Genomic DNA, 21754 nt, shown 5'->3' on the forward strand with positions numbered 1-21754 from the left:
TTAAACGAATGAAACGCTTTTACTTGTGGGCAGGCGCTCAATGTGACTGACAAGCCTGTGGACCAATGGGATAACGCGTAAAGGCTGTACCCCTTGACGCACCAGGAACCCTGTGGATTTCAGCCAATGGGCAGACACGTCAAATGGACGCACGTTTTTTTTTTCTACAACCCTGTTGTAAATAAACGAATGACAGAGACGTTGGCGATAGTGAAATTGTGACCAAAATACCGAATCGACACGGAAACCAATTACTCGACTGCTTATCAAGGTAACTGTATTTTAATGTCTTCTAACCGCGATCCAGCAGAATGAGTTCATTCAACCTCTGTCGGTCCCGCTGCGTTGTGAGAAGTCGCTGAATGACAAAGCAGTGAAAGATTAGCTGCTAGTAGCACAGCTAAATGCTAACTGCTGACATTAAAAAGCCAATGCACTTCTTGAAAATATCGCCAACACAAAAACAGTTAAAGAAGTTAACAACGCTGCCTCGTTACTAGCTGAAATGCATCCTGCTGTCGTTTTGAACAACTTATAACGGTAACCACACTGTTAGCTTTCTAGCTTGTGTGTTAACCGAGCGAGTATTTAACATTGCATTGATTAACAAAGTGTGTAATGACGCTGCTGTTGCCTTATAAGTGAAGTTGAGCTATATGTGTGCTATTAGCATCAGCCAATAATCTTGACATGTGTTGCATTATTTTGCAGGCTGCTGTGGCTAGGTTGATGTCATTCCTACCAGCCAGTTTGCTGCCAGCCACTGGAGACAGACCGTGTGTAGCTACACAGGTCGCTTGTGGCCAATGCCACCGGCTCGACCTGCCCGAGAGAAGTGGACTGTCAACCCCGAGAAGAGCTAGAGAGTTGGCTTCAGCAGATCCCTGTTGTCCCCACCTGGCGGTCGGACTGAAGAGGGAGAGCCTGTGGATTAACCTGCAGTGAAAGTTGTCATGTCGGAGTTAAATAAAGAGGTGGTGGATCTGGTTTGGGGGAGACCCTCCAGCGGAGGAGTGTCTGCTTCTATCTTCCGCAGATGGACCCAAGGTGAGATACTCAGATTATATAAATGTTAAATGTTGAAACAGGGATTCCACATGTATCCCAGTTTTTTCCAACACAATACCACAGGAATTTCAATCGCCAGATCCTCCTTTCTAATTGAAGTTCAGGCAAGCAGTAAAATACGGAGCCAGTATAAATACTGTGCATAGACATTACAGCTCCTTCACTTGGTTAGTTGGCCCTTCTGCCGAGTTTAGCGTGAATCACTCCATGGCCTTCTAACAACTAATAGTTATATTTATTATTCATTAAGTGTTATATTTATTTGATTAGACATAAGTAGAAAATGTCCAAAGCCCATCTTCCCATATATTCCAATGTGATGTCTTTAAATGCCTTGTTTTGTTATGTGGGTTTTCAAATCCAAAACACAATGAAATTTACTTTACTATCATAGGAAATACACAATTTTTGAGGGACTGAACTCAGTGTTTTCTTAAACATGACTTTTAAAATAATAATTGATTATCAAAATAGAGGGTGATGCCTTTCTCTCAGTTATCAAATATCTCATATGATTTTACTGTGAAACATTTCACTGTTTATACATGAGATTTGTTTGTCTTCATCACAGGATTTGTTTTCAGTGAGAATGAGCACACAGCTCTGGAGCAGTTTGAAGGAGGGCCATGTGCTGTCATTGCACCTGTCCAGGTATGGTCAAGTTCAGTTTTGATTTGGTATTACAGTGTCATAAAAACTGAGCCCTCAGCAGAAGTTTTGTGACTATATTTTTCAAAGTGGTAAGGCTATCATAGACAAAATCTGTCAACAGATATAAACACCAAGGTATCCATAACAGTAGGAGGACCTCAATTATAAACTTTGTGAACTATGTGGGAGTTATAGTTATATTTCTGATCAATGTGTGCTTTTTTTGAGCCTCATTAGGATCTTGTCCACCTGCACCGTCACCCCTTTAATTTGTTTAGGAATACACGCAGTCTGTATTGTTTTGAATCAAAAGTGGTGACTCTGTAATCATGTAGTGACACATTCTAATGCCAGATGTGAGCTGATGTACTCAGAGATGTCCACTTGTGATCAGTTAAATACCAGGTATGAACAGAGCCTCAGTCAACCTGGAGTCATGTATGAGCTTTTTTTTTATGCTTGAACTAATATTAAATTGACTCACATCTGGCCAAGAAACTGTAAGTTACCAGAGAAATGGCTATGTCTCTCACACAATTCTTTCAATAATGGGTTAGGGGGTAACCTACTCAAACAAAAGCTGAGACTTGGAACTTTATGATTTTATCCATAGTTAGTTTTATTTCAAATTGTATATACATAATAAAAAACATATGGTGTTGACTCTCTGTGCAGGTCAATAATGTTAATTGACTGAAAAAGGTTGATCATGGGTCCAAAATCTGTGAATAGTTAATTAGGTTGTCTTTTCTTGCAAATTTGGAGACTGACTGTGTTTCTTCACAGGCTTTCCTTCTCAAGAACATTATCTTTAACAGGGAATGTTCCAACTGGAGACAGATGTCAGGTAAATTGTCCACATAAACCTCCAGACCATTGCTTTTACTATTGTGTTATACTGTGTAACTGAATAGCTCATTAAATCATGCATATTTTCTTTGTGTGTCTGCTAGAGGAGGAGCAGAAAACAGCCCTGTGTTCCATATTGAGTGAAATCTTGGAGTCGGCTTGTTCCAGCCCCTCCACAGGGTTCTGCCTGGTGACCTGGGCAAAGGGACAGAGCCCACACACTAGCACACGTACTAAGACACAGTCACAATCGCAAACACAGGACGTGCCAGAGAGCAGCCAGCCACCACAGGAGCAGCCTCCCAGTGAGTCCGACGTCTGTCATATTCACACGCGAGATGCATATTTAAAAATAACTGTACAGACACATGGATGCTCACTTCAAATAGGTCCACTTTCACAAAAATGGTCAATTTCAATGACTGTTTGACAGTGTGGGATTTTGCTGTGTAAGCCTGATCCTACAGTGTATGTGTGTTTTCTTTTGCCTAGCTGCTTTGGCTGCTGAGGATCTTGGCTTTGAGCGATTTCACAGTGTTCTTCAGTAAGTGACACTAAATATTCTCACCACAGCTAACCCCTTTCATCTTTATACTCATTACTGTTTCCTCCTCAACTCAGATAATCTCAAATAACACTGCAGGTTTCTGGAAGGGATCGAGACCTCATAAATCCTGGAACTTACAATTGCCAATATGCGGGAATGGAATAGAGAAGTACACATTTCTCAGAGGATAGTATCAGGAGAGCTGAGGGGAACTGAATGTGATCAATCTCATCTGTTAGAGTTGGCCTCCACAATGAATTTGCTATTCACTCTGTTGCCTAATCAGCATTTTCACTGATTGCCTCATAAAAAAACCTCTGACTACCATTCTTACACACAAACTGTCTGTCACACACACAAACTAAATTAATGCAAGGCTGCATTTGCCAGAGGAATATTGAAATTTCATCATGTTGCGCACTGGCCGCTGAGACCACAGTCAGCAAATAGCAATGCTGACTCACAGTGAAGAAGTGCATACTAACTACGGACAATCAAAGGAGGAAGGGGGCTCCCAACAGACAAGGACAGATTTTTCTTTGTCCTGTCCATTTAATAGATTTGTGCCCCATTGATAAAGTTATCTTTACTACCCTGGCATGACAGATACACTCAATACATCAGTCTCATTGACTCTCGCTTCCTAGGATCCAACAACTATTTTGTCTTTTGAATTGTTTTTAAGCCATCTTAATGTTGGTTTCTCTCATGCAGCAAGCGGACTGTTGTGTCAGTGTCTGAGCTGAGAGATGAGGTGCTGTCCCTCTACCACACCTGGGGGGGGTGCTGTGGAGTCTTGCTTTTCCTCTACTCAGTCATCCTAACCAAGGTAACACAAATGAGGGTAACAGCTGCATGGAGAGAGGGATTGAAAAACAACATATGTAATGGAAACAAGGAGATTGGTTGTGTCGCTTTTCCATATTTTATCTAAGTGATAAATATAGAGACTTTTTTAAAAACACAAAACACCTTCTTTTGACGAAGGAGCTTTTGATCATAATGTTTTGGCATTTAAGTCATTTCTCCTGTTTGTCACATCAATGATCAAACATAAATCAGGTAAATACAGACTTGTCTCTTCTGGTCTTCTCTCTGCAGGGCATAGAGAATATACGAAATGAGATCCAGGACACAATGGAGCCTCTTATAGACCCTGTACATGGTCATGGCAGGTATAAGAACACCTCTCTTCACCTACTGTCCACATCAGTTAGACTGTTACAGCAAGTTAAATGCTATTCCGGGTCTTTTTTGTGTGGTAAAGGTTGTCGGGTGTCTTTTATTTGCTCTAGAATTCCTCATATGCTTTACTGATATTTTTTTATTATCTTTTTTGCAGTCAGAGCCTGGTTAACCTCCTTGTAACCGGCCACGCAGTCTCTAATGTCTGGGATGGAGACAGGGAGTGTTCTGGCATGAGTATGACTTCCATGAAGTTACTGCATATTCGCACAAACATGCGATATTCACACGCATCACCCAGAGCTCAGTTTTGTGGCCCCACATTTAAACTACATCCATCAGTCGGCTATAATTCTTACATCCCACAGAATTGCACAAAAGGCACAAATTATTGCCAGTTTGACGTAATTTAACAAAATTTTATTGCTCTTTTTTTCCCCGTCTTGTAGAGCTACATGGTATTCATAAACAGGCTTCAGTTGGCTTCCTCACGCTTATGGAATCTCTACGCTACTGCAAGGTACAGACATTTAAATGCTCTGAGAGCATCATGCAAAGAAACAACAAATGATTCAATGTTTGTTTATGATAAATCTGCAGAGGATTTGTGGATTTCTTATTTTTGAATGAAGATTCACTAGTAGCTGAGATGGACACCCATTGTATATCCTAAGAGAGTGCTAAGTAAACAAATTAACACAAAAATGGCTTCTGTTACTTGTGACTCTGAGATGTGGGTCATGTACAATATGTGAAGTACAAACCAAAGAGAGAGCTCCCGTATGAAAATATGTGTTTGTAAGGAATGGTCTGAACATACTCCCACTCACCTTAAGCTTTTATTGTCTGTCACACATGCAACACTCCAAAGTAGATGACAAAAGCAATTTAAAAATACACGTGATGTGAGAGTTTGAAAAACAGGAATCGTGGCTGTTTATTTATCATTGCTAACATAAGCAAGCCCAAAGAAGCTGGAGTTGAGTCGTGACTTCTCCAAAGATAAATAATATGTTAATAGCAAATGGATAGTTGCCAAAGTAAATGGAGATGTTCGGAGTGGTTTAAAAGACCACCTCATGTCCAGTGCTGAGAGGCCTGCTTACGGTGCACTGTTCATGTAATGTTGCACCATTCGGTTTATTGTTCTTGCATAAAAAGGAAGTTCAAGCTGAATATGATGCCACTATTTAGAAAAGCAAGTGACTTATAAGAGATGATCTTTGTGAAAAAAAAGTTCAACATTATAATTGTTAATATCAATTTCAGTACATACCACTGTTTGTTAAGGGTCCAGACAAGTAACATGATGTTCTTCCTCTCTCACATGTTTAAATATGAATGTGCTTCATAATAACATGTTGTGTGTTGAACAGTCTGATTCATGATGAAAACTACTCAAAATAGATTCATTTGTTGTGCATTCTTTTTCTCTGTGTGTGCATGTGTCTGTGTGTGTTTTAGGTCGGGGCATTCCTCAAGTCTCCAAAGTTCCCTATTTGGATCCTTGGCAGTGAAACTCACCTCTCTGTGTTTTTCACCAAGGCAAGTTGAATACAGTCATCTATCAGCAAGCAAACACATAATTCACACACAGAGATACACAGTGCATAATAAAAGCCAGTCTCCTCAGCAGGTTAGAAAAAACTAAATATGGAACGTGCTTAACAGATTTAATATAGTCCAGGTCAGATATCAATGTGAGAGAAAAAAAGAGGCAGAAAGGGTGGGGAGGGAAAATGAGCGCAGGAGATAGTCATATATGGCCAGCACTGTTTCTTGGCATTTCACCTATCCAGCATTAAGAGGGAAAAAAGCTGTGTTTCCACACACACACACACACACACACACACACACACACACACATTTATCGCCATGCTCTTTTTCTCACACACACAATAGCACACAATTTTAGTTTCTCAACAATCTGTGATCTACCAAACAATGTGTTTGTGTACATAATGTATGGCCATCATGTGTGAAACGCTGATTTTGGACTTCAATGAGAGCCTCCTTTTAGAGTATACATCTGTCTGCCTTCTCTGGCAGGTTTGTTCCAACAAAAATGGATCACACATTTTTCTGTTCTGGCATTTGTTCATAAGAACTTGTTTTTGTTGTACAAAAAAAGTCCCAGGAACTCAGAAGCAGATAAAAAATGTTAGAAATGAGACATTAAGAGATAAAAACAGAACAAACTGTCTCCAATGGAACAAGGCTTTGGGTCAGTTTATCTATTTCGTTTCTCAGCTATAGTACGTGACCTAAAGACAATTGGCAAATGCAGGTTTACTTACCTGCCCAGTGTCTGTGACATTAATACCGAACAAAATCCAAATACCCACTTATATCATAGTAATAATAATGTAGTCTGGATTAACACTGTTTTAAGTTGTTGCACACTGGAGCCTTAAGATTGGCAAATCTGTGCTGCAGAATCGACCCTTGTTTTTGGGTGAAATGCATTACAAGCGCAGAAAACAAAACTGGAACCAGGTTCATGTGGTCACAACCTTTGGAAATTCTTGGAAAAATGCCTTGCCATCATCTTCTTGCAACTGCAGAAGCTCAGATATACACTCAAACACATATATACATGCACAGGGCTATGCCACAAGATACAGAAGGCTCACCCTAATTGAGGTCAACCCTGCGGTTGTAACTTCGGTTGAAAAACGTTGGCTCTTGGATAGGAGTATGATTCATCAGATCACTGCTCATGTGTGTGTGTGTGTGTCCACTTAACCTCCTTGCAGTCAAACAAGCATGTTTATCATCTCTATCAGTGAACATGTAATGTGATACGTTGATGTAGCTTGTATATTAAAGCTGGCAGTTTTGGTTGTAGCAAATTGATTCTCTCTGCTGTCGTGAAAATGGCACCGGAGAGACAGAAACATCCCAGGCAGTCATCTTCATCATAATGCCACACCCTCAAAATACCATTGATTAAAAGCTCACTTACATGCATAGAGCTCTACCCTGTTAGGCGAGTGGATCATATGTTGCCTCAGTGATGACCCAAAGTCGTCATGCATGCGCTGATGACTTACCGATTGATACAACTCCCCCAGCGCTGGTGACATATTCACATATACACACTCACACACAGCCTGGCTCAAACACACACATTCCAGAGAGCAGGGAACCTAATCCTGATTAGCATTAGTGTTGTATGTGTGTGCAGCTTTAGGTGGATGGCTTCCTGTAGGGAATGTTTCTGGAGTTCCCATCTGGATCCATTTGTCCCACTGGAGACTGGCAACACACACACACAGACGCTCACACATGCATTTATACTGACGTAGATAGCTGACACTTCTCTATACCGGCAGTACAACTTTGAGACAAGGTGGAAGAGGGCGAGAACACTCAGTGACACCCTGTCCTTCTTGAAAGGGAATCTATGTTTAGAGCTTATTCGCAGCACTCTGAGATTTCCCAGCCTTGATGATACAAATATACACACTACCTGGTTATGTAGCTTTTAGCTTCGATATAGAGCCATCAGGCTAACAAAAGAAGAAAACCTGATCCCTGCCTCTGATGTGTCAGCGGCTCCTTCTGTCTGTCATAGGGGACGGGTGTGTATTCTCCTGAGTCGCTGTCAGTGTGTGACTGTGGCTTTCAGACCATCAGCTTAATGGCATTAGTGTTTTTTATCTAATCTACCTACAAAAGGCCATTCCACCATCTCTGATCCCTACCCACAACAACCCCCCCCACACTCTCTACCCTCCGTTGTATTGTGTGTGCATGTTAGAGAGATCCTGAGTGTGTATAATGGCATGTAATGGGATCTGTTTTTGGACAAGAGTTTCTGAGATACCAGAGGAAGGATAGAAAGGAAGAAAGAGAGAGAGCAAAGAAGAAGTGGGATAGGTGATGGATGAGACGTATCATGCATTATGTGTAAAAAAGGATTCAGTCTTCCTTCCTCTTGCTTTTGAAGCTATCCTCTCAAGTGTACAGTAGATTGGTTCCCCAAGAAAAGGATTCCCCTGCACACCTCAACCAACCTCTTCAGATTATTGGTCCCTCATGGGAAGGGAAGAGGAAGCAGGGAAGTAGAGAAGTAAAAAGGAAGGATGCACTTTAAAGAGCGGTCACTCAGGAATGGAGGTGGGGTTGATCCTCTTGTGACATTTTTGCTGAGTGATGAGGTTCACAGGCTGTGTGTCTGCTTCTCCAGGGAGATACAAGTGTGTTGTGTGTGTATGCGTACAGTTGTCGTGTTCTGGGTCAGTGATTTACTAGGAGGGAGAACAGCCATTGTGGCGCTCTGTGTTTGCAAACACTCACAGCGTGCCCTTCAAGGACTGGGAAAGAGCTAAAAGGCTGAAATCATTATCATAATACTAATAATAGTTTAACTTGCTTGGGTGTAAATGTAAGACCCTTGAGTATACCGATACAAGTTCTCATTAACATTTATGAGCCCTTATAGTTATCTCTGTCAAGGACATTATGTTTTTTGCATTTACATTTTGCTGATCAGGATCAGGGGCAGAGCCACCGTTTCTCAACATTTTCCAGAATAATTCAGGGATCTTGAAAATCAGGCATGATATAATCAGGACTGAAATGTTGTGTAGATCTGAATAAAAATCTGGATTTACTGAATTCAAATGTGTTTTATAAAGGAACTTTTGCAGGATTCGATAATGATATATCATTACACAGCAAATAGAAAACGATAACTTGATAAAGTCATATCAACACAAGGAGAGAATGCTGAGTTGATAAACAGTAATACAAAATTATGCGCATTACCCTCAATGTACTGTATGTAGTGTGAACTAAGAGAATTAATATTAGTATGAGCAACATGAAACATATATAATAGATCATTCAAATAGTGTGTTTTCTGTTAAACCAGATGCCTTTCCAGTCTGGGTGTGATCAGAGGGTGCGGGCCACACAGAAACACAACATAACAAAGCAGTGTACATTAACAGTCATTAATAATCAGTGACAGGTCAGACCAAAGGCCATTATGGCAGAATGAAAGGCTCTCTGTTAGTGTGTGTGTGGTGCATTATCCTTCCTTTTCCCCTGTGTGTTGGTCTCTGTTATGGGACCCATCATCGCGCTACATAACTCTCCTCTGGTGTCTCCTCACGTTTCTGGTGAGACACGGTCTTTCTCATCCAAGACAGCTCCATAAATCACCACTTTGTCCCGTCTGTCACACCTGAAACGCACACTCAGACATTAACATGCAGTCGATACTGCACTCACTCCACATGAAAGAGTGTTTGGTTTTCCATTACTTCCTGTCCTCTTATATGGGACAAAGGCTAATTAAGGTGAACATAACAAACAAACACAAGTACACATACACAAAAAGTAACAAACAATCACACACAGACTGGCTCCTGACGTTCCTCCTCATGCTGTCATGAAGTGAAGTGAACTTACGAGGAACAAGGCAGGAGACACCGTCCGGGGAACTCTGCTTTGTTGCCTTGAAACCGATCCCTTCAGATGCACTGTATAGCCACTCAGAACCTCTCAGCAGACACAATAGCTCTTTGGTAGACTAAAAAGTAAAAAGAGAAAGAAAGAGTAACTCTAGAAATGTCCTGTCCTGACCCTCTGTCCTAAAGTAGCTACCTGCATGTGGAGATAAAGGACAAAACAGGGACGGAAGAATGGAAGAAAAAGTCAAGGTTAGAAGGGAAGGAAATAGTCAAGAACCAGAGTACCTACTTAACGCAGGAAAGAGGCAGGTAAAGAGGGATCTAATTAGGCAAGAGAAAGAACAAGAGAGGAAAAGGGTCTATAGGGGATGAATTCTCAACCTAAGAGAGCCACTGAAGCATCGAGAGAAAGTTTAGTTGAGGCAAAGTTTCAGGCTGTGATCCTTTTCCAAAACTGTGCACATGGTAAAGAAATTAGTTTGTTCTTATATAGGTGAAGCTGAAAGTCTGGTCTGATAAGAAAAAAGAGTTTGCGTATGTACTGCCCAATACTCGTGTTATGTGTCAGCTGTCCTGACTGAGAAGACACAAAAACACGCCATTTGCTCACAGGACAGCCTTTTGCTCATTTGGCATGTTCCATTTCAATAAATCAATCAATCAAATTGTATTTGTACCGCTTTTAGCCCTCATCAAGAGTAAGGAAAATGACCCCCCAAAAAAATTTAAATATGCACAGAAGTGCAATAGATGTCGAGAGTAGCAGAGCACATAACAATATTTATTTATATTTATTTATATACATATATACATTGATGAGAAACAGTGTCTAATGTAAATGAAGAAGTGGATCAATGTTTAAAGTATTTGCACAAAAGAAAGTTTCTGACAGAGATGAAGGAGTAATCTTGTTGTATTTATAATCCATGATCAGCTGCCATCATGATCGACCACAACAATCCACCACGATCACCATCCATGATCAAGTCTGGACAAACAAAAGGGTGGACTAATTTGTCTGCACCTTTTTGAGACAGGACGTACATGTACATGACTTTTGAATCATTACGAAGATGAAAAAAGTCAGTCTTTGAAATGTGTTTTAGACAAAGAACAAATCAAAGATAACTCCCAGATTCCTGATGGTTTCGTTGGAGGTAATACCATTTAGAGAAGTTTTCTCTGAGTTTACTGGGTGCGTGTCTCTTCAGTCTGAACGGCTATGAATGTTGGCACTCTTGAGAGAATAGAATACAGGACCTTGGTGCAAACACATTTCAGCAGGACAGGCCTAATTATTGCTATTACAGAGATGTTTTCTCCCACACATGAACATACTGCAACATGGTGAGTTTGAGTGGAAATAAACGCTGAGACACACACTTACATACACACCTTCCCTGTGGAGCGTGTTCGCTTCATGACATGTTTTCCAACTCAGCGCCATCTTCCTCAGGCCTCTAATAAAACAGGGATCAAAGACAACCAAGCAGACCTGTCATCTCAGATACACAGACACACACTCACATGCACACAAGTACATTTGTGTGTATGTGCATGAACCTTCGCTCATGTTAATCATTGTCTGCTATATTCTTTTCAAAGTTCTCATTAGCCATATTAGCATGTGCAGACTTGCCATAATACTATGTTTTGTTTTGTTTTTGTCTCTTGTCCACATACTCGTGTTAAAGTGCTGACATCCTGGAAGCCATAGTACTATCTGGTTATTTACACTAAATGTCTCCATTCTGCTCTGAAAGTCTGACGAACAAAGTGAGCTTTTGTTCACAAGGCTTATTGGACTTTTCACCACTTTCTGAAAAGATGTATTTTTTCTGTTCAGGTAAAAGGCAAAGTTAGAGTTTATCAAAACAGTTCATGTTTCAAGACCCATACTTTACTGTTAATCCTACATTTAATTAGTTTGTCTGCAGAAATGTACTGAACTGCTAAGGGACTTTTTCAGCACTTCTTCCAGGATCAGCAAAAAGACCTCTGTCCATGTGAAACACTATATCTAACTAATGACAAATCTACTGTCAGATTTATGGAGCCTGTAATGTTAACACATCAGGCCGCTGCTATACTTTGTGTGACAGAATAGTGCGTGATTGCATGTTCGCCTTTTCTGTGACTGTTTTTCTTTGCATCTGAAGAGCGGGCAGCTGGGAGTCATCTCTTCTCGATGTGTCCCCCCTGAACCCCTCTCTCCCTGAGTACAGTAATAACTGGACCGTGAAACCCAAGCAGTCTGCGTGAACCTGAGGCTCAGGCTTTAATAAAGGCCAGCTAAAGAAGATGAGCAGGGTTCATTTGCTCTCCATAAACATTGTGTGTTTTTCCAGTGCTTCGTTGTCATAAATACACCCTCTCATGGAGGAACAGTCTGATTTCTCGCCTCCACAGTGTGTGTGTGTGTGTGTGTGTGTGTGTGTGTGTGTGTGTGTGTGTGTGTGTGTGTGTGTGTGTGTGTGTGTGTGTGTGTGTGTGTGTGTGTGTGTGTGAGCAGTAGAGAGACAGCAAAGGCTTCAAATATCTAATATCCTGGGAAAATCTCCATCATATCTCCTTTTCACTATACTCACATTTCTCGAAATACTTATTTATGCAATATATCTCAAATACCACAAGACCCGGTCACTGGTGACCTCTCACCATTGCACTCATTGTTATTTGCTTGCAAAGTTGCCTGTTGGGAATTGACAGTTACTCACAGAACGTTGAAAATATTAAATAACACTGAAAATATTAGCAAGAACAAGTTCTCATGAAATCTGCAGAGGGTGTCTGATTTCTGACTTGTTATTCTATGTGTCATTTAAAAAGAGTTTATCCATGTTTCAAATAACCACACACAGGCAGGCGAAAAGCCTGAGGTCATATCCTCCTCCTGCCAAGAGCTTGGCGTCTTTTGTGTATTTGTTGTGGAACTTATAGTGAATCCTGCAAATAGGGACGACAGCACACATTTTCACAGGGTCTTGCGTGCTGTTCATTGTTTAATGTGCTGTTTAGTGATCTGACAAGTGCTTTGTTTGGAGCATGCTGAGGCCTTTTGGTTTAGAGATTATCAAGGTTCTTATGCCAGCCACAAAAGGCATCACCCTCTTGTAGACATACATACTCCCTCTTTTTATGTTCTTCCTGCCAACATTGTTCTCTCTGAATTTCACTAACAAACAAACACTGTAAGCCTTGTCATAAATCATGGGCTGTATTTGTAAGACTCGATTTCCTGATTGTGCGTTTGGAGTGAAAACAAACCGTCTAACTTTATCAGCAGATCAGTTAATAAGCTGATGGGCTCTGGTGATTGCACTGGGCCCTTAGATTACACACAGGCACACACACGCACAGTGCACATTAGCAGTGCATCACCCACTGTTACAACATGTGGTTCTGTATGTTGGCTGAATGTCTTGGCAACAGTTTGTCGTACATTAGTCCCGCTAAACCCTTGATGAGTACAATCCAGATCTTTATTTGAGAGTTGGTCTTAATGATTGTCTGATTCCTCACTCAGTGGTTCTAATGTTTCAACACTGATGAAGACACATTCCCCCATAATATGATCTAATCCCACCTCTCCTCCCTTCTCTATCCCTCTCTGTCAGTTGGGTCACAAATCTCTACATGGTCAATTTTAGGTCAGACCTCTTCATGCCATCAAGAATTATCTCTCACCTTTTATTCTTCTCTCTCCTCCGTCTTTGTCTCTGTCTTATTTCTTCCTACCTTTGTGTTTCTCCTCCCTGGCTGTAACTGTACAGGAGATTTCCCTAGTAGGCCCGGAGTCTCCATCAGAACAGGCCAGGAGAGTCTTCCAGTCATTTGATCCTGAAGGTAATGAACGTGTTTGTATCATTTATTTATTGTGCACGTATGTTGCTGAGTCATGTCTCCTGCTCTTCACCCCCTGCACACTTGTTTTTATAGATCATACTTTATTTGCTCATTAGTACTCCAGCTAAATGAAAATTCTGGCACACAGATGTACTTTATTAATCCAAACTTTGAATTTCAAAGAAAAACACACAAGTTAAGAAAACAACATCTGCCTCTTCAGTTCTTCCTGCATGGATGAGCAGATGCATCTATAACCTCCATTGTTCCCCTCGTCCCGTCTCTCTTGTTTCCCGTCTCTGTTATTTTCTTCTGCAGACATAAAGAATCTCCCCTGTCTCATCTCCACTGTTGTTGTTTAGGTTGGTGAGATCAGCTCCTCTAACAGCTGAGTCAACCATCCTGCTGCTTTCCTCTCTTCCTAATTTTCCTTAACCTCCTTTCTTGTCACTTCCAGGTGACTGGGGTAAAAGGGGAAGGACACAGGGACGAAATAATGACAATAGGAAGTTTAAGAGAAGAAACGAAAGTCGGATGTCTAAAGCATTTTTCACTCATGTAGCCTCAAGATTGCAGTGCGGGGTCTTCGTGCCTTAATGAGAGAGCAGTGAAATGAAACATTTAGTCTCCACATCTGTTGTGTATTGTTTCTCCTCTTCTGGAGAAGAAAGAGGAGGGAGAGATGTTGGGAGTCACACTCAAGACATGAGCATATTAACAACACACACTTTTAGATTAAATTTTGCAAGTGCATCCAGCCAAGGACCTGACTATATCAGCAGTTGTAACTAATTTATGTGTTGTTTCTGAGAAATTAATTGTGCTGTACTCTTGTCGCCATGAATAATATTATTCACTATATTATATTATTCACTATTATATTGGGCTATAGTAGATGTACTGTACAGGACACACACATGAGTTCACACAATGTAGTTTGTGCACATATGCCATAGCCAGCAGCACAGTTGAGTGCTGTGCAAAGGGCCCATAAATCTGCCTGTGTCACATGGAGAGTCAGCACAGCTCCCTGTGTTGTGGAAAAAGGGCGCCAGACGCATTCACACACACAACAGTGACTCACTAGTCATACACTCAGAAACCCACATGGCCTGTAAAATTGTGGTGTTTGTCACTGTCCTTGTGTAGTGTGTGCCTGTGCGTGTGCCTGTGCGTGTGCGTGTGCCTGTGCGTGTGCCTGTGCGTGTGCGTGTGTGCCCTCTCTGCTGCTTGTCACACTCCCAGTTGTCACAGAGAGAGACATCTGGCACTGAAAAGGCATGACTGAGTGGAGAGCAGAGAAGCAGAGCGCTTGTCAGTTAATCTTCCTCAAAACACACTTGAGGCTTATGTATGTATCTAAACAACAGCCCACACATGCTCACATGTTGTAAGTGCCCGGACACACACACACACACACACACACAAACAGTCTTTGGGGCAAGAACACATGTTAATGTTTAAAGCTTCTCTGCTCAGGTAAAGTGATCATCACGGCCATGGAATTTAGGTCAGAGAGAACGGACAAAGTTTGTGTGTCCATGTGTGTGTCTGCGTGCATGCGTACGTGCGTGCGTGTGTATGTTGGATTTAGTTTTGGGTTTTTTTTGTTGTGTCAGATGAGCTAATTCCCCAGAGCCCATGATGTAAATGGTGCTTGTGCCATATGTGTGTAGGTAAAGGCTTCCCCTGGTTTTCATCGGAAGCCTGTATTTTATGTTTTGTCCAAGGTCAGCCAGTGCATCAGTTTTTCTTTATGTCTCTCTCTCTTTCTCTCTCCCTCTCTGCAGATAATGGCTTCATTGCTGAGTCTCTGTTGGAGGATGTGATGAAAGCCCTTGACCTTGTCTCGGAACCTGAGTAGTAAGTGCTTGCATGTTCAAGGCTTTATGTTTGTGTGTGCATATCAGCCTGTGTGTGTGTGTGTGTGTGTGTGTGTGTGTGTGTGTGTGTGTGTGTGTGTGTGTGTGTGTGTGTGCGTGTGGGTGGGTGGCACCTGTAGTGCTTCTAAACTTCGACCTCCTAAGTCACGGCCAGGCCGGGTCAGCCGCCCTGTGCTCATGTTTCACTAGCAGCTAACTATAAAGAAAGACCAGAGCGAGCTCACTATAAAAGCCCGGGAAGAATGAAAGAACGAAGGAAAGAAAGTCAGAAACTGAGGCTTAGATCATTAACGGCAGGAAGAAAGACTGCGAGAGGGAGGAAACGCTTTAAAGTGCGGCTTCAAACAGAAGCACGTTCTCATCTGTGGAACAGTAAGACCCAATGCTGCAGCCAAGTCACCGGACCACTGATCTGCTCTGCAGACCCCCAGATGGCTGATGCATCACAATGCAACTCAGCAAACTGGGGTGGGGGGCCAGACTCCCAGTGCAAAACAGACCAGTCTCATTCTTTTACCACAGAACCAGAGAGTTATTGCAAGGATTCCTCGGTGTGAAATAAGTTACAACTTGGATGATTGATATGAGAATGCAGAAGTATTAAATCCAAGTCTTTCATCACTCATGGAGGATGAGCGCAAACTGTTTTCTGGTTGCCTGTGATGGACTAAACATACACGCCTGAAACTGTTTCCACATATCCTGTGACCTATGAGAGTCAGCTGCTACGATTTGTGGTTAACCGACTATGTGGACACTGGCCTTCTTAGTTAATCAGGATATAGCTCAGAGGAATTATAGTCCTTTGATCATTTAATTTGTTTGTGGCAATTTTATCTATTGTAAAGATATTAAAAACAACTTTTCTTTTGGGATTTTTGGGATGTTATTCAACTTTTGGATCATTCTAGTCAATATTGAATAATCTCTGTCTCCTAATTTGGTCTCTGAATTGCAGGCTGTGATACACAATAGCATCAATAGCAACAAAAGGCAATTATTTTCAGTGTGACCGAAGAATACAAGAATATGTCCTTTCGTTTTCAGAAGATATTCACTGAATTGAATGCCCCATTGTAACACTGAAATAAATGAAAACTCTTCACGTATTCCCTCAATGCAGAGCCAGCTTTACATACAGTTTCAAATGATATACACGTCCAGACAAACATCATGTGACTGTATTGTAACCCTTACACAAGGATGGATTGGATGTAAGGAATACATGTGGCACGCTCAATGTAGGCATAGGGAAGCACCATCTGCTCATGACTGCTCCAATTTGAATGAGAATTATGAATTATGTTTTCACCCCTGTTCGTTTGTTTGATTGTTTGTCAGCAGGATTATGTAAAAACAGTTTTCCACACAGCTTGGTGGAATGATGGACATGAGCCACTTTCTTTAACATTCTGAGAGAGGGTGTTTTTTTGACATTTTCACCAATTTCCAGGGAATAATCCATGGATCTTGTTGAAAAAATCTGATGCATGTGCAACTTGTTCAAATCGATAGATGAGTACATAATCAGTGCTTTCTCCTGTGTCTGGGCACAACCCCTGCTTCTCTCCTCACTACCTTAAAAGGGCAATCAGGCCTGTTTTTTTTATCATGGTGGAATAATAATAACACTGATCTAACAAGTAGGAATGTCTGGAAAGAGGTATATTTAGTTGCACCATGGATTTCATGAAAATTTGCACACACTTACCAAAACAGGCATCATAAGGTCACTGAACGACCACCCGTTTGTCTGTTTTTATACAAAAGACATCACATGCTGCTGTTTTGTATCCCCTGTTGCATTTCTCATGCATGTTCCTTCTGTCAGTTCTCTCTCTGGGTTTCTGCATCTGTTTTCTTCTACTCTTGTTTTATTTACTTCCTTATTTATCTCTGTTTCTGTGTCTCAGCGTCAGTCTGGTGAAGAGTAAGCTGGATCCCGAGAGTTTGGGCATAATTCTTCTGGGCCCTTTCCTGTTGGAGTTCTTCCCTAATCAGGTATGTATGTGTTCAGAGGTGGACTTCCACTTCAAAATGACAAACAACTTTTAACCAGCCATACAAACCAATACCACAGTTAAAGCACGCGGTAAAAGAGCCATGCACACACACTTACAGTAGGTGACACCATTGTCTATTTCTCAAGCATTTGTGGACTTTCGTCTCAGCAAATCAAAGGTTTGTATTCCAAAAACATTCCTGTGGTGTCTCATGTGAAATCTATGCGTGTGTTCGTCATCATATGACATTAGTTGCCGAGACGTTTAGAAAGAGAGTGGAGAGAGGCCTTTATGAGGTAGAGCGAGTGAGGGAGACTGAGAGAGATAGAGGGGAACTGTGTTAAAGTGATCAGGGCTTTGGGGACTCACCAGAGGAACGGCCCCGAGCCGCAAAGAAATTATACTACCATTAGCCAACTGGACACACACACTCAGACACACGTGGGATTGGGGTGAGGGTTAGGGTTTCATATATAGAGAAGCTGGACACGCTCACAGACAACACACCCTATTAGCATCCTGCACCTTCAAGCCAAAGTCATGAGAAGTGTTTTGGCTCAGTGTCACTGTTTGGACATTTTTCTATTGTTGGCTGCTTTGTTGTAATTGGAGCTTTGCTTCAATGCACCAGTATTCATGCACACCTCTGAATCTAACACACAGCATATAACGTAACCTAAAGCTTTGCAGGCAGAGACATAAACATGTTCTGTCTGTGGGTTTTTACCCCCATCGCTATGTGAACAGTTTGACCAAAGACTCTTGACAACACTGCATGTTTTTCACTGTGCTCTCTGTCTGTGTTTCAGGATTCAGGAATCCCAGACTCATTTCCCGTCTACCACTACAATGGTCTTAAACAGTCAAACCACAACGAGAGGGTAAGAAACTCAGGTTTTTTAATAGCGACTGATGGTGGCGGTTCTTTCTCGTATTCTCTTACACTCTTAGAATTTTTCTTCTTATTTTCCTGTCATCATTCATTCATACACACACACACACACACACACACACACACACACACACACACACACACACACACACACACACACACACACTGTTGGAGGCAGGCTGCCACTCCAGAATAAACAGTAGCTATTGCGAGCTTAATAGCCTGTCCATCCATCCAGAAACCTTGGCTTAACCTCCTGTTTTTCGAGTCATTTTAATACGGAGGCCACTGTCAGCAGCCGAGTGATGATAAATGGTCAAACACAGGCCTATTAAGGAGGCTTAGTTTGATGGATGATTGTCAGTGGATGTAGCTGGTGTGGCGGTGCACAAACCTGGGACTCAGGAATATCACTTTCTTCATCTGTCAATTTGGTCTATTCTGTAAAATGGCTTTTTTCCCATACTGCTACCTGAAAATGTAGGAAAGGCACCACATGTGTACCTACACAAAAGAACACGCCTACACACACACGCAGCAAGGCGCCTATAAGGTTGTGATGGCAATTCCATTCCCATAGCTCTAGATGGGAATAACAGACCTGCTGACAGCAGTCTCCTGCAGTGTGTGTGTGTGTTTGTGCGGTTGTGAGCATCTGTTGTATACTTGCATCCATCCCTCTCCTTTTCACCTTTGACCTCTCGAAGGAAGTGTCTGAAAGAGATTGATAGACTTAAAGTCTAAGTTGAAAAAGTAGTTTGATATCTGTGTTTGGTTAACTCTGTGTTAACTGTGTATTTACATGTGTGTGTGTTTTTAGGTGGAGTATGTGGAAGGGACAGCTTTGGTGCTAGGTTTTGAGGACCCCATGGTTCGGACAGACGACACTCCAGTCAAGCGCTGCCTACAGACCAAGTGGCCCTACATTGAGTTGCTGTGGACCACCGACCGCTCCCCGTCACTGAACTAGCACCGACACAGTCTGTGTGCATCTGTGCATGTGGACAGACCACTACTGCTTCATTGCGCACAACCCTCTCCTGCATCCCCTCTTTACGTTGACAGGTCGCCAGGTTACAAAGACTCGGACACATAGAGTATGCAAACATCCACATCTACAACACAAACAAATGAGAAAACCCACAAATGTACACAAACATGAGATGCAGACAGTTGAATGAACTACACATCCACACATGAGATCCATGCTTTGCATTCTCACAAATTAACAAACTCACCTTTACAGAAAAGAAGGACTGACTGTTTATTTTTTACAGCTCTGCTCTGTGCCGACACCTCTGCTACAGTTTAGCAGTAGACAGTGAGACAGTATTTAGGGAGCAGGCTGGGGATGGTTCAAAGACGAGAGTGCTTCACCAAATCACATGTTGAACCACACGTACAGCCAGTCGACTGTGAAACACTACTGCAGCTATAGGACTGTTTGAGAGAAAACCTACCAAAGCCTTCCACATGTGAGAACACATATACACACACAAACTCTCACACACACACACACACACACACAGTCACAGTCACAGCTACTGATAAGCGTTTACAGTTTAAAGGGACCAACCCAGACGCACAGACCCCAGAGATATGAACAGGGGGATTCTTCAGAGTTTTCACCCAGATGGTTTAGGTGCTCTCTGTGAGTGTGTGTGCTTCGTGCACCACACTAGGATGTTGGCCAAGTGCTCATGTATTTATTATCACACACACAAGGTTCTGGAATAAACACTTTTTTGTTCACATGCTGTGTGGCTGATAGCTTTGAAATCACAGACACTCTGTGTCCTTTTTCTAATGAATTTCATGTCCTGACCTCGACATCTGACAGCCTCGGGTTTCAACGTGTCCAAGGTCTAGTTCCCCCTCTTCACTAAATCACAGACCAACAGGTTTTGTGTCCCCTCGGAGACCCCAAATCGAGTTTTAACTAAATCTTCAAGACACTGATGGTGACTTAATTACCTCTCTGTAAACATCAAATCAGTCTCCTAGGACAGAACACTGAATCTTTCTGTTTGCTCACTATCAAAACTTCCCAAAAGACAACAATGGAAACAGGCATTTTATAAGGCAGCCTAAAGTCACTGGCATGTCACAACTGTTTTGTGTTTTATTGAGTCATTAAGTGCCAAGTGTTTACAGAAGTATCTTTTTAGACTATTTACTGTAAGTACTTAGTCCTGGTTTAGGACGAGAACTAGGGTTCTTAACTCTGTTTATGCGTTTGTTTGAGTGTGTGTACAGTTAATGCCTGTTCTGCATCTATGCACAGGAGTGTTGTAATATTGGCTGGGTGTGTGTCTAATGGATCCGTCTAATGGAGAAAGGATGTGAGCCTAATCTGACACAACCATCTGCTTAACAATCACATTATAAGTTTGTAAAATGGGAAGGGGAACATGGACAGTGTATAAAATATGAAGCACTACTGTTCCGGAATCCATGATTAGAGCACATTTGCACACTGATGGGACGTAACCTGAAGAGAATGCATAAATTAGTGTATTCCTGAAAATTGGATATCTGTGAGAATTGTATTGGATGAAAGATGGTGGAGAAAAAAATTCACAGACACTGAAACTGAGCTACAGTTAAACGCTAGTTACATGGTGGACTGCATTATAACACAGACGCACTAAGGCCAAATAGGGCAAAAGCCCAGGAATGTGTCTGTCTGCTGCCTCCTCACTCCATCCCCATCGCCATCTTTCTTGTGTAAGAAGAAAGAAACAGGACACATCTGTCTCTACAGTATGTGCTTCATGTTTTATCGTTTTTTTCCTCTTCTGTTCATCTTAGATTTACATAGAAACAGCTGAGAAGGACCAGACCCTGTCCTTTACCCTCTCTCACTCTCTCACTCTCTTTCGTTCTCTCTCACACACACACAAACACTCCGCTGTTGCACAAAAAAGGACCAGGCAGAAGGTGAATCACTGCACTCATTTAAATGAAACAATAAAGGAAGGGGGATAAGGTTGCAGGAAGGATGGAAATCTGTTAAAGGAGGAGAACGGGGCAGGTATAGGGTGTGGAGGAGAGAAAGTTCTCCATCTGGCAGGTCAAGGTTTGGGTTTCTCCTCATACACTCTTTACCTCACCTTCTCACCTGGTTCTTATCAACTCTGCTGACAGCAAACGCTCCAGTGCCAGTCAGACTCCACTGCAGTTTACTGCACTGAGGCCGGCTGTGGAGTTAATGCCTATAAAGCTCAGTTTAATTGAAACAAACTCCACAAGCTGGTAAATTGCAGATTGGTTTGATTGGAAGTGGGCACACTCTTGCTCTCTCCCCTCACACATGCACAGAGGGAGAGTTTTTGATAAGAAAAGTGTGCTGGGTTAAATATACAAAAACTGAGTTAAAAACTTTTTTTATTGCAGGATATTATTTT

The 21754-nt window shown here is 41.9% G+C and overlaps 1 protein-coding gene across 1 annotated transcript; it reads left to right on the forward strand.

The window, feature by feature from the left end:
- The first annotated feature begins 131 nt into the window (after positions 1-131).
- Positions 132-20099, forward strand: mindy3 (MINDY lysine 48 deubiquitinase 3). Its single transcript, XM_020092521.2, has 16 exons — positions 132-271; positions 712-1047; positions 1640-1719; positions 2506-2566; positions 2673-2873; positions 3061-3112; positions 3830-3944; positions 4217-4290; positions 4458-4537; positions 4750-4820; positions 5765-5845; positions 13497-13569; positions 15360-15432; positions 17366-17453; positions 18265-18336; positions 19168-20099. The coding sequence occupies exons 2-16, from the start codon at positions 954-956 to the stop codon at positions 19315-19317; spliced, it is 1365 nt and encodes a 454-aa protein (XP_019948080.1). The 5' UTR covers positions 132-271; positions 712-953; the 3' UTR covers positions 19318-20099.
- The last annotated feature ends 1655 nt before the right edge of the window (positions 20100-21754 follow it).

The sequence above is a fragment of the Paralichthys olivaceus genome, chromosome 13, assembly GCF_024713975.1.
Source record: "Paralichthys olivaceus isolate ysfri-2021 chromosome 13, ASM2471397v2, whole genome shotgun sequence".
Classification (NCBI taxonomy): domain Eukaryota; kingdom Metazoa; phylum Chordata; class Actinopteri; order Pleuronectiformes; family Paralichthyidae; genus Paralichthys; species Paralichthys olivaceus.

Excerpts from the sequence above, each read along its gene's own strand:
- mindy3 (XM_020092521.2), top strand. The coding sequence starts at position 954 with ATGTCGGAGTTAAATAAAGAGGTGGTGGATCTGGTTTGGGGGAGACCC. Across the intron at positions 2,567-2,672 it reads CAACTGGAGACAGATGTCAG|AGGAGGAGCAGAAAACAGCC; the intron begins GTAAATTGTCCA and ends TGTGTCTGCTAG. Across the intron at positions 13,570-15,359 it reads CCAGTCATTTGATCCTGAAG|ATAATGGCTTCATTGCTGAG; the intron begins GTAATGAACGTG and ends CCCTCTCTGCAG.